The sequence below is a fragment of the Pempheris klunzingeri genome, chromosome 12, assembly GCF_042242105.1.
Source record: "Pempheris klunzingeri isolate RE-2024b chromosome 12, fPemKlu1.hap1, whole genome shotgun sequence".
NCBI classification, from domain to species: Eukaryota; Metazoa; Chordata; class Actinopteri; order Acropomatiformes; family Pempheridae; genus Pempheris; species Pempheris klunzingeri.
In genome coordinates this window covers 9,755,742-9,768,630 of record NC_092023.1, presented here as the reverse complement: position 1 = coordinate 9,768,630, position 12,889 = coordinate 9,755,742, and the positions used below count along the sequence as shown (strand labels likewise).

At 41.5% G+C, this 12,889-nt stretch overlaps 1 protein-coding gene across 1 annotated transcript; it reads right to left on the bottom strand.

The window, feature by feature from the left end:
- Positions 1–3,601: 3,601 nt before the first annotated feature.
- olig3 (oligodendrocyte transcription factor 3) lies at positions 3,602–4,465 on the bottom strand. Its single transcript, XM_070841444.1, has one exon. The coding sequence runs from the start codon at positions 4,463–4,465 to the stop codon at positions 3,602–3,604; it is 864 nt and encodes a 287-aa protein (XP_070697545.1).
- Between the last annotated feature and the right edge of the window lie 8,424 nt (positions 4,466–12,889).

The following is a 12,889-nucleotide window of genomic DNA, read 5'->3' as shown; positions in this document are numbered from 1 at the left end:
TTATGGTTTATAGTTGTTGCTGTAATTATTTATGGTATTTTGCATATTTGAATTCTGCATTGAAAACCTTTGTTGTTGAATGTCGTCCTGTCTGTTCATTTTCACTATGAGCTCACAAAGGCAAATGTTGTAATGGCAATAAAGTTAACTAATTTATCTTGGATCATTAATTCAACGATCTGTGGAAACGTGATCTATCACTGAACGCCAAAACAACCAGACACAAAAACCGTTTCTACCCACAGGCCATCGCTCTGATCAACACTTAAATCTGTCATACAGTCAGAAACAGCCTCTGTGAAATAACCCTGTAACACCAAACATCCACCATTGACTCTAAAGTATATTTTGTAGTTCATAAAGACAGATTTTGTAACATATCATCATGTCAAATACAAATCCTAGCACGCTGTATATACTGTATGCATACATATCATATTATACCTACTTACCTCATATACATAAAGTAACTTGTACATAGTCGTCTTCTAATTATTTAGCATCATTGCACTATTGTCTTCTTCTTCAACATTTTTCATAGTTATTTATTACAAATATATTGATTCTGATTCTATCCTGCATTTAAGCTTTGATTACTTCTGGATTTCAAAGATGTTTTCCGCAGCTCTCTGCCCCCCTTTTCACTTCCCTGTTCAACATTTTAATCTTTAACTTAATATATTCTGTTTTTTACTTTGTTGTCTTATTTGTTGTGAGTCATTATCCTCATCACCAACTTTCTGTCTTTGCAAGGCCTCGCTATAATGAGAAAGTGGAATCTGAATCTCAGTGGGATTCACACGATCAGGTACAAGTTTAAATAAAAGTCTGAGTTTAATGAGGATAATTTTTGTGAATCCTGCAAGGATGATAAACACAGACACAGAGAGCGAATGATTGTTTGCAATTATTCTTTTACTTGTAGGCTTTTAGCTGAATTTGAGTCTGAAGAAAATCTTAAATTTTACAGTGTAAGCCAGTAGCAAGAAACACTCCTGTTACCATATGACCATCGACCAGACTGACACTCGCAGAATAAAACTGAAAAAGCAGCGAAAAGCAGTGATTTACATGCATCTCTTTAACATGCAACTGCCACGGTTTGCATTTGTTTTGTGTGTGTTATTTGCATGTGCATGATTGTTTTGTGCATTATTTTGTGGCTTACTTACAAATGATCCCCCTGCATGAATGTAACAGTGCTTGATGGCAGCAGCAGCAGCAGCAGCAGCAGCAGCAGCAGTTGTCTCTGCTTTACTCAGCTCCTAATTAGCCAGAATTAAGAAGTATTTCTCGGCCCATTGAAGAGTCCATTTCCTTTGAAACCAGAGCATAATAAACCTTAAGTAATTACCCCAACTCATGACTATTAACTCGCAAACCGCCAGCTTCCCTTGACAACATCCTCCTCAGTGTTGTGTGGTTAAAAGGCCATTGCAGCTACCCAGCTATTTACATCCCATCTGGAAGCCTGTGAGGGACAGACAGACTATACTCATTCCTAAAGACAAAAAAGAAGTGTAAAATGAACTCTTTCACTCACTCAACTTAGCTACCGATTTTGTGTTTTCCTCCCTCCGAATAAGTTACAAAAGGGCTTCTTCTCTCTTTCTTTTTCTGTCTTTTCTTTATTTTTTTAATCCACACACTCATTTGCATGCGGCGAGGCCGAGGAGGGGGTCTGAATGTATAATCTTCTGCATTTAGCAGCCTGTAATCCCAACGCCTTTCTGTGATGTGATTTTCTCCTCTTGGTCCCCCATGAACAATTAACTTGTAATCTCCACAAACATACATTCTGTCGCTGCAGAGATGAGACGGAGAAACACCCAAGGGACCCGGCGGACAAACTGCTCTGCGCTCCCCAAGGCGGATCACTTTCTAGCTGCTACAGGGAACAGTTCAACTGGGCTCCATTAGGCTGCAGCCCAGTCCCTCATTCCATCCTCATTTTCTCTCTCTTAACATTTGTGTTAGCTGCTCGGAAATGTTAAATAAATGCTGTCTGACCATGTCTGCGTTTTAACTCATCATTAGCTGATGTCATTGTGCAGCCTGGGGCCCATGGGTGCAAAATGCAAAGATGAGACAGAAGGAAAATAAAATTACCAGTTAAAATTAAATCAGGTTTGAATTTTTTTTTTAAGTGGTGAAGTGGCTTATGGTTTACTAAAAGTCCACCTGTGTAGTTTACAATACAGCTATAAAGATCCCTCGCTTAATTTCAGAGCTGAATTTAAAATATCAATTATTGGTGACAGACAAAATTCTTCAAGTGCTGCTGCACTCATTTATGTTCAAAAGTCAGTTTCAGTGAGAATAATTTTAAGAAAAAGAAATAAAAAAGTCAATTATTTGAGAGTAAATTTGATCCTTTCACGGCTAGTTTTCCTTTAATATATTATATTCATGATCCAAACTTTTCTTGATAATAAAATGTATTCTGTTCTGATAAATCCAATTCTCTTTGTTTATTTCAAATGAGTAAATAAACAAATAACCAGTGGAATTATAGGATCTGTTAAACTAAATACACTGATCTTGATTTAGTTTGTAATACAAAAATGTAGCATATAAAATAATGTATGAATACTGCAAAGTGTGCAAGAATTAAATATGTTTTGGGCTCAAATAAGGGAATAGATTCAGGGGGATGAATGTTTGCTTTTATCTGAAAATAAACCAAGTTTGTGGGGCAGTGAGCTTTTAGTGCACCTGTAAATAAATAGTACAAAACAAACAAGCCAAGTATTAGATCTTAGTATCTAAACTAGACTTCAGGGGTTAATACAAAGTTGACATAATGGAAAAAGGTGTTTTAATGTTTTAGAGTTCCCAGTGACGGGTTTAACAAAGAGGGGAAGACAGTGGATATGATCCATAATTTTAGTTTTATTGAAATTTCATCCAGGGATGCTGGGCGATAATAAATATTTCATCAGTCATCAACAATGTACAAAAATAAAGACAGTGGGTCTCTGGGCATAACAAATTCAGTTCAGCAAAAACAACCATGCTGTGATAATTATACCATCATGCAAAAAAAAGAGATACAAATCAAAAATGGAAATCAGACCACAAATGGACACACAATGAGCCACAAAATAAAATCTTAAAAAACTTAGATTTTCCAACTAATTTCCATGTGGCAGCAGAATCATTTTAGCCAAACACATACATTTCATTATTTTCATATAGAACTCAAGTTTAAAATCCTTGGTACAAGGCACAGAGAGCATTCTTCGTTTTCACAAAATGACGCCTGATACAAAAAAAATGTAAAATTAAATCATAATGTTCATGCAGCCTCGTTCGTCTTTCACATTGTGGTGTGCGACTAAAACTCAGCCAAACACAAGAGGATCCTGGCATCTTGTTGCATGACACAGAACTTTTTCTTTTCACCGTCAATTGGCAAAATTATCAGTCTTTATAAGTCCTTGTTACAAGGAGGAAAATAACACTTTTTTTTCTCATACGCCAAACAAGAAAACAGACTAAACAACAGCATGCATCATTGAGGCCAAATCCACCCTCATGCCCTGAATTCTCTATTTACAAACATCATCACATCTCTCAGTCTCTGCGCGTCTGCCTGGCATCATTTCATCCCGTCCTTGCTCTCCCCTGTGAGTCTCGTGAGGCTGGTGGAGGTGATGGGGATGTGCGGAGGAGGAGGCACCTGGCAGATGGTGCAGGGACAAGGCAGTCCGGCCCAGTGCTGGAAGCCGGAGCCCAGCTGCAGGCCCGGGGGCGCCGCCGTGGTGCCCTTCATCAGTGGGTGGGGCGCTCGGATAGACGTGAGCCCCGGCAGCGCGCTGGACAGAGTGGAGGTCGTGGAGGAAGACAGTGCGCTGCCGAGGAGAGGGTGCACCTGGTGCGCAGCGGCGGCGGCGGCGGCTGCGGCAGCGGCTGCAGCGGCGGGACCCCCGTTGTGTCCGCCCGCGCCGTGCGCCACGGTGCCGCAGTGGAAAGCCGAGTGCTGCCCTCCGTAAATCTCCCCCACCAGCCGCTTCATCTCGTCCAAGGAGCTGTTGAGCATCAGGATGTAGTTCCTGGCGAGAAGCAGCGTGGCGATCTTGGACAACTTCCGCACCGAGGGCCCGTGCGCGTAGGGCATCACCTCGCGCAGGCCGTCCATGGCCAGGTTGAGGTCGTGCATGCGCTTCCGCTCCCGGCCGTTAATCTTTAGACGGAGGTGGTACATTTCCTCCTCGGTGACTTGCTTCTTGAGCTTGTACTTGTTGCTGTCTCTGCTGCTTTCGACTGACTTGGGGTCTCCAGACCGCAGGTGCTCTCCGCCGGTCAACTTCTGGCGCTGCTGCTCGCTACCCTGCGTGGACGAGGACACTGAGGAGCCGACGTGGTGGTGGTGGTGGTGGTGATGGCTGTGGTGGTCACGGAGAAACATGCCGTCCATGTCCGGGGAAGAGGCTCTGCTGCTCGGGCTGGAGTCTGAATTCATTTTATGGGTTCGCTTCCGAGGTTGTTGGGTAGGAGGTCGCTGCTGGCTTCCTCCCTCTCTCTCTCTTACTCTGTCTCTCTCTCTATCACTCTCTCCTCTCTCTCCCCTCTCTTTTAACTCTCTCTCACTCTTTCGGGGGCCTTTAGTCACTCTGGTCATCTGATGTTGTCTGTATGCCTGCTGTCCCACGCTTCTGTCCTCCTTCTCTCATCGGTGACCACTGGCTGTGTGACTGCCGCCTTTCTCTCTCTCTCTGTGTGTGTGTCTCTGTATCTCTGCGGTGAGGAGGACACTGATGGTGGGTATTTATACATGCGGGCAGACAAAAGCGGCTTTCCTATTCATAACGCCTAGTTAGGAGGATGACGTGCCCGGTAGAAAGGGGGCGGTGTGCTTTGACTGTCCCAGTGACCGCGGTGCGCAACCATTCACTGCCATTGTCAGGACACTGTTGGGGAGCACAGCGCGCCTCTCCTCACCTCTCCTCTTCATCTCTTCCCTCATTTTCTCTCCTGTTCTTCTTCTCTTCTTTCTCTCCCCTTCTCTTGGATCAGAAAGTTGCTCTTCTGCGGACAAAATGGTCAGTTTCCAAATTGCTTCTTTCACGAGATTTTTTTTTTTTTGTCACAGTAAAACGTGGTTGAAGTTGTCTCCTATAGTTTATTTTTCAAAAGCTGCAGAGAAACTATGAGCGCTGTGACCTTCCGTGTCTGCTGAACCTTTCATTTTATGCGAGCTGCACGTTTTACGCACAAAAATCAATCGCGAAAAGTGTAACTTTTCAAGCACGTTTTCATCTCACAGACATGATAATTGTTGCTTAAACGCATCACGAAGAGGAGAGACCACGATGTGTTTTCTTAAAAACTTCATCAGCCGCTCACACACTGTTTGAAGAGTCTTCATTATCGCACAGTCACATTTTAAGCCAAAGTCTCCGCGGTTCGGCCGCTGGTTGCCTGAGGGAATGAGGAGGAATGGGAAGGGAAATTGCTTTCCCATTCAGCGGCTCTCGGTGCCGCAGGGGTGCGCGGCCTCCGCTGGGACTGAGGTAACCTGCCCGCTCCGACACTCGGCGCTCTGCTGGCCATATGGCAGCATGTGGGCGTCAGAGTCTGGACCCTCACAAAACTTCCCATCACTTCCACTGAAGGATCAGTTTTTACTTTGTTTCTTCATTTTCATTATCCCCGTTATCTTTATTATTTCTTGGCTGTTCAGCTCATAACTGTGTTTTGTCTTTGACGATTTTACTCCTTAAAAAAAGAAAGTAGTGACACACACTGTTTTGATTAATAATATTCAGCGCTTTATTACTTAAAAATGTAGATTAGATGACAATAAAAATATATATTACAATACAGTCAATATGGCATCTTAAGAATTCAATTCAAAATACTTTATTCATCCATCAAGGGTTTGGGGCAAACACAAATGCACACATTCATTTTCACACATAAAAACTATCCAGGGAGGAGTGTCACACATAACATTTAAACAACAGAAACTGACACAGAATAAACTTTAAAAATCAAAATCAACCATAAACTGTATTTTTAAAATGATACAATAAACCAACTAATGAAATTAGCACAAGTAAAAAAAAAACACTGATCTGTCATACAACACATTGATTTTATACAAATCAGAAAGGTGTTGTTGCTTTCAAATATTAGGATAATACATCAAATTGAGTCAGTATTGCCTATATTGAGCTGCTGAGAGTGCTCTCTCCACTCTGAAGAGTCTACTCCAGATCTGTTTTGTCGAGGTGGAGTGGAGGAGCGGGCCACCAACAATAACACGTGGAAGTAACTGAAGCACTCCTCCTCTGGCCGCCACCTCAGCATCCCTCCATCCATCCATCTGTCTATCCCTCCCTCCATCCGTCTGCACACCCACCCACCCACCCAGCGCTTCAAACCCAGATAATAAAGTCTGTCTCAAACTCTTCTTGGTGCTCTATCCTTCGCCAATGAGATCCCCCTGGTAGAACAGTAAAAATGTGTATTCACGGCCTCATTGTTGGCCCAGCAAAAGAGCCCTTCTCATAAAGGTGCTGCCAATGCAAAGGAAAGCGCTGGTCGGCTTTGCTCTCTCTTGGTGGCATTTGAAAGTGTAAAGCTTTGAATACCAATTGCTTGAACTGGACATATGTGAATCCGCTGTAAGCCTACTAATCCTGTCCCCAAGTGTTTCTTTGTGTGTGGGGCAGCCTCGCACACCCAAGAGAAAGTGTTCCTAATCCGACCAATGTGGAGAAATGTGTGAATGAGAGGGACAGAGGAGAGCTCAGAGGAGGTGTGTGAGCATGTGTGTGTGTGTGTGTGTGTGTGTGTCAGGTATCAATTTGTGCAGGAACACATGCTTTTGAATGGGGTTCTTTTGCTTTATCTATGTATTTTGGTGTTTGTGTGTGTGTGTGTGTGTGTGTATGTGTGTGTGTTTGTGTGTGTGTCTCCATCTGAGGCCCCTGGCTCTGCACCACTAGGACACTGGTCTAAATGGAGGCAGTTATTCACCGTTCCCCAAACTACTGTCGCAGCAGGTCGCCCCTAATGTGCTCTTTTCACCGCATAAGCTCCCCACTTTCCTTTCATTCCTCTGTTCGTACCTTTTCATCTCTCCTCCTCTCTCACACTCTTTCTCGCTTACTGTCTCCACTCCTTCTCTCCACTTTCTGGATCTGCCCGCTTCGTCTCTTGTAACTCTCCCTTGTATCTTTTTCTCTTTCATTAGTGGCTCTCTGCCCTGTCACATTGGTTTTCTGGGCAGCAAAAGGACAGTTATTTACACACTCAAAGTCACATTGACCCAATGGTGGTCAGTACTGGGTTAACTTAACGCACTTCTAATGGAAGGAAAACCAGCCAAGACAACTGGTTATTTTATTATTGCTGTTTTTATATTTTACTTTTATGGTTGTGAAGTGATATAATCAAGCTCATTTTAAGCACCTGTTATTCTTTTAGTATCACTAAGAGTAAATTTGTGGCAGTTTTTAGGTCAAACTTTACCTTTAGCTTGTTGAGCGTAACACTGGGTCAAAGTAACCATGGCCTGTATTTAGTACAGCTATTAACATAATGTTAACACAATATTACAATATTAGCAGTAATGACATTAACAATCATTGGTAATGGGTAAAGTTAACCTGAACACTAACACTGAGGAGTCAGAGTGAGTATTTATTAGGTGGTGTGCTCCTTTAAGATGTTTCTTAATCACAAACATCAGTTCTTTAGAACAGGCTTTTTTTTAGTTTGCTGTAATTACATTAAGGTATCAAAACTACAATGATATGTGTTAAAAGTAAATATTCATGCTTCGTTCTTTCAAACAGTGACATCACAAAAGCATCATGGTTCTCTTCTTCTATGGACTAATGAGAAACCTTTTTACCTTCTAAAATTAACCGCTGACATTTACTTTGAGTCTTTAGAGAACGTATCACAGCTTTGTGGTGAGTTTCAACTCACTGCTCTTTTTTCATCACAGCATTGATTTTCAGTGGAAAAGCTCCAAAACGCCACCATACATGATCTTCCCATCATAAAACAGCAGACAGACACAGGTAGTGGCAATCTGGTGCACACAGTGGAGCACTTAGCAGCTAAAGAGCCAAACAGTTCTCTCACGAGTTGCTAGAGACAAACAACAGTGTTGAAAGACTGTATTAGAATATTGGACTTATTCATAATTTTCCCGACAGCAGACACATGACTCAAAATTAATGATAACATTGCTCCATAACTGCTGGATAAGTCTTATTCTTATCCAACTAAAAACATGAACACACATCTTGTCCTACAGCTTGTACATCTCTTTAGTTATCAGGCTAAATAGCTAATTAGCTGCTGAGCAGCAGCACATTAAACAGCATGTAAACATACCTTGGATGCTGGTGTATTATTGTGTCATTACAGTTATTGACCAGTTATAGTATCACACGAAGGCTTTCTTACAAAGTAAACTGGGAGATACCAATAACTTTTGAAATTGTTTTAGCATCTATAAATGAAAAACCAACATGAAAAATGTGTTTTGGGGGTTTGTCATTGTTAACAAAATGCTCTAATAAAGTTTTTTTTTAGCAAAACACACCTAAACATTTAAGGTTTGAATACATCAAAGAAATGAACCTACTCTCCAGAAACAACCAGTCCCCTCTCCGTCTCTCCGTCCTGGGTGGGCCGGTCTTCTAATAAACAGTCGCTGGAGGCTCCCACCTGCAGAATGTAAGGACAGTAGTCGGCTGTCTCACTGTCATTGTGACACAAACTGTGTCAGCATCTCTGAGCTGAAAGGAGCACAGTGCTTCACAGGACACAATGCACACTGGGAGGGAGACACAAGGTCAAGGTCGCTGCAGATGGTGTCAAGGTGACTTTTAAAGTGTGACCCAATATAAAAAACTGCAACATTATCTGTTGGCTTCACATATATTTTGGAAATGGTTGTCAAATCTACAGAAAATTAGCTCTCACTTACTGTTTTTGATTATATGTGGTGATCAGGAAACATTAAAGCACAGTCTAAGTGTCTCATCCCATTTTTTTGTGGCTCAACACAGGAAGACAGAAACATTCTCACAGCATAAATAGATCAAACAGTATTGTCCTCTTGGCAGGAAGACAAAGGTTGTATGAGAAACGTGGCCTTCATTCTGAGAAACACTGACACTACCAGTACGTTTGGTGTGAGGCCGTGAGGCTCATTGGTTTGCTGTTATTACATCAAGATATCAAAGCTGCATCGTAGGCCTGTTATTCTGCTTCAGGGAATGAGTTACAGCTGCTAAATTTTGACCTTACTGAAGGATGATTATGGTTCTAAAACATCTGTTAACAGCAAATATAGATACATGATTACCTGATAAAAACTCATTGCGTCAAACAGTAGCTTCACGTCACTTCATGCTCAGACTAATGAGAAACTTTCTGTTACAGCGCCAAGAAAGCTCAAGGCAGCGAAGCTTCAGCTGGATCAAACCACTGGGCCGAAAACCAAGAATGTGTCATGCTGTTTTACCCTTAAGGAGGATAAGAATTTAACACTATATAAATCAAAGGCTAAGATTTCTAATGCAAACATACACTAACTTCTGAACAACCTGCAGCCAATTTTGTAAAATCTACCTCTATTAATCAATATGTACAACTAAGGTTAATGAAATGTATCAAAAAAATCAATGACTTTCGGTGCATTTGAACTCAGCTTCCAGAGTGAATTAAAACAAATCATATTTATGATGTGATCATGGCGATATCCATCCAGTTGGTGGCGGCAGGATTTTAGTGAACCAAGGAGAACATTACTAGTATGACCCTAAAAAATGATACTGGAGCTCCAATCAGTGTTTAAGAACTTTGATTTGTGACTTGCTGTTATCACATTCAGATTTATTTTCATGGAAATACAATGCAATCGTATTATTGTCTGTGTACGTGAGTGTGTGTTTGAGTTTTGTTTTATGAGAGACTGCAAGCTCTCGTTGCAGAAATCTTAGGGTCCTATCACAGAATCAGGACTTCTGCGGGCTGGGACGATATTTGCGCTCTTCCTGAGAAACATTAGCACACTTTACCTGAAATCAGGAAAAATAAACATACAGCCTGTTATGCTGTGAGTGACTCTGTGTATATTTACAAAGGGAATGACAAAGACTTTTCTAATTTTTGGCACAATGCTTTTTTTTTTTATTTAGAAGGGTGAATGTGTGTTGTTCAGTATGTTAAAAGTAAAGTATCACACAAACCACATTCATATTGTATTTGAGCTCTATTGTGTCTTTTAGGACCATCTGAATATGACTTTTTTTCACTTGTTGGCATAAAATCCAGACCCTTCCACTGAGCACAAATACACGTGTAACTGTTGATCTATACTCCTTTCATTTTGCCCATCAAAGACGCCATCAAATAACAGTTTGATGTTTCACGAAAAGAGATTTCACAAAGGTTGAAGCATTCGAACGGCAGATGGAAGACAGCAATGTGAGTATCTAAGAGTGAAGCCGAGCAAAAGCCCTCCAGCCTCTGTCAAAAGTAATTCTGACATTTTTTCTTTTTTTTTTTAATGAAGCTTAACATCTGAAAAGTGAAAAGATGTGCTGGACCTCTCAGTAATGTTTGGGTAACTTTTAAAAGCCTTATTTTTCCTTCTTTGTTTTCTTTGGATAAATTCTGGGTAAAAGAGAATATCAATAAGATTTCTGTCTTTCTCATTCCTGTTTTATGAAAAGTAAACAAACCTTCAAATTATAGCAAGCCTTTAATTAAGGAGACGATCAAACAATTAAAAGCTCGTTAATTACAGACCTCACAACCATCTCCGCGAACATGAATATTGAGGTCCTAATTAATATTTGTGGGGCTGTTTTGTTCTTGGAAGACATTGGCGTTAATTAGGCAAAAACAAGTCAAATTAACATTTCAGTAATGAAGAAACATACCTTCATGTTCTTATTTCTCTCTGTCTGAGCGCGCTCCGATTCTATGTCGGCATCTCAAAGCTTTCTGAAGCATGTTGATGATGAGTTTTATCAAACAGAAGAAATTAAGTTTTCTGTCATGGATTTTCCATCTCGATGCACAACTGCTTACGTGCGTATTTCTTGATTGTCTTTTGGAAAGTATTCACTTCTTTGTGAAAAGTCACAATTTAGTTCTAAATCTTTGCTGAGCCTCTTATGGAAAACGTTTCAAGCTAATGCTCAAAACTTAGAATACATGACAATACCACTCTGCAACTTAAACATAATACATGTTGTTTTACGGGGTGTTATGTGTTTTATGTGTCTTATGTGTTGGACTATTTCATGGTCATGAACAATAACTTCCTGGACTCTCCACTGGTTGAACCTATTTCTAGGCTCTGAAACATTACCAGGCTGTAAAATAGCTAATTTTTATTCTATGATTTGGTGCTAGTAAGCAGATTTTGTTAGCTTTGGACAGAGCCAGGCTAGCTGTTTCCCCTAGTTTCCAGTCTTTGTGCTAGGCTAAGCTAACTGGCTGCTGTCTGTAGCTTTGACATCTAACTGACAGATAAGAGAGACATATCAATTTGAAGTATAAGTGTATTGCCTCAAATGTTAAATTATTCCTTTAACCTTTATAGCCATCGTCTCCAGTATCATCCTCACCCCGGTCAGCAGTCACCCTCCTCCTCCTCATTAGATTCACACAGACACAAGCACACAAAGACACACACACAGAGTTACACACACCACCAGCACTTAACCAGCCTCCAGCCCGGCCCACCAGCTTTTGCAACAAGGTTCTCCTTTTAACCGGCCCTTTCAGCGTGGGACAATCGGACACCTCCCATCGCCTCCTTTCAGGCTGCAGCTCCAGCCTCGCCCCCTCTCCTCCCCATACTGCTCCCTGTGTCACTTTGTGTCCGCTTCACCCCCTCGCAATGGGCTCACATGACCAGAAAATGAAGCAGGGGTCTCTGCAAGCGGAGAATGAAAGCGAGTATGTTTGCGTGTGTTTGAGAGAAAGAGAGGGAGAAGGAGAGAGATTAACATGTAGGATTTAAGATGGAGTGATGGGGTGAGGGTGTGTGAGTGGGGTTACATGTAGAGAGGAGAGAGGAAAGGTCTGGCTTGTGCACATGCATGTGTGCGTCTGTGTGCGTCTGTGTGTGTGTGGCTGACTGACAAGTGTCCGTCACATAGGGTTGTAACCATGCACATTCACAAATGCAACTCACTTACACAAGCATATGTATGTCATATGGCAGACACACATAGGAAAACACACAAGCACATGCACACACGCACACACACACATACACACACTCCATTAGAGGAGTATTGCAGGCTGCAAGGTGTAAGGCCTGGATGCTGTTAGAGAGATTATCACATCATTAACTGCTAATGAAAAAACAATTCAGACAGCTCTCCTCCTCGCCGCTGTGCTCTCTCTCTCTCACTCAGTCTGAGATTTTCTCAGTAACGGGCAGGAGAACACAAGCTATCCACGTTTCAGCCATTGAGTATTTTTCTTCATTTGTGAACAGTCGCTGTTTTTCCCAAAAGCACATTTTTAACCGACTTTCAAAAGCTGGACAAGAGAAAATGAAATTTAAGGAGCATTTCCATCCACAGTCATTATGTGAATATCGACACTGGTCGAAAACCATGTAGAATATCTGATGAGAATATGACACTTGTCTTTGTTTCATGTGTCATTTTGAGGAAAGTTACGGTCTCCTCATTGCTCTGCACAGACCTGATGTTTTCGCCTGTTGCATTTTTTGCATTTTCCATCACGTCAGTCGAAGCTGGAAAGACAAATAAGGCACATGCTTCATGTACGTCATGATTTACTTGCTAAGTCTGCACAAACTGAAAACACACACACACACAAACAGATGGATGGAAACAAACTTAATGTGTTGCTTAATGTCTTGGTA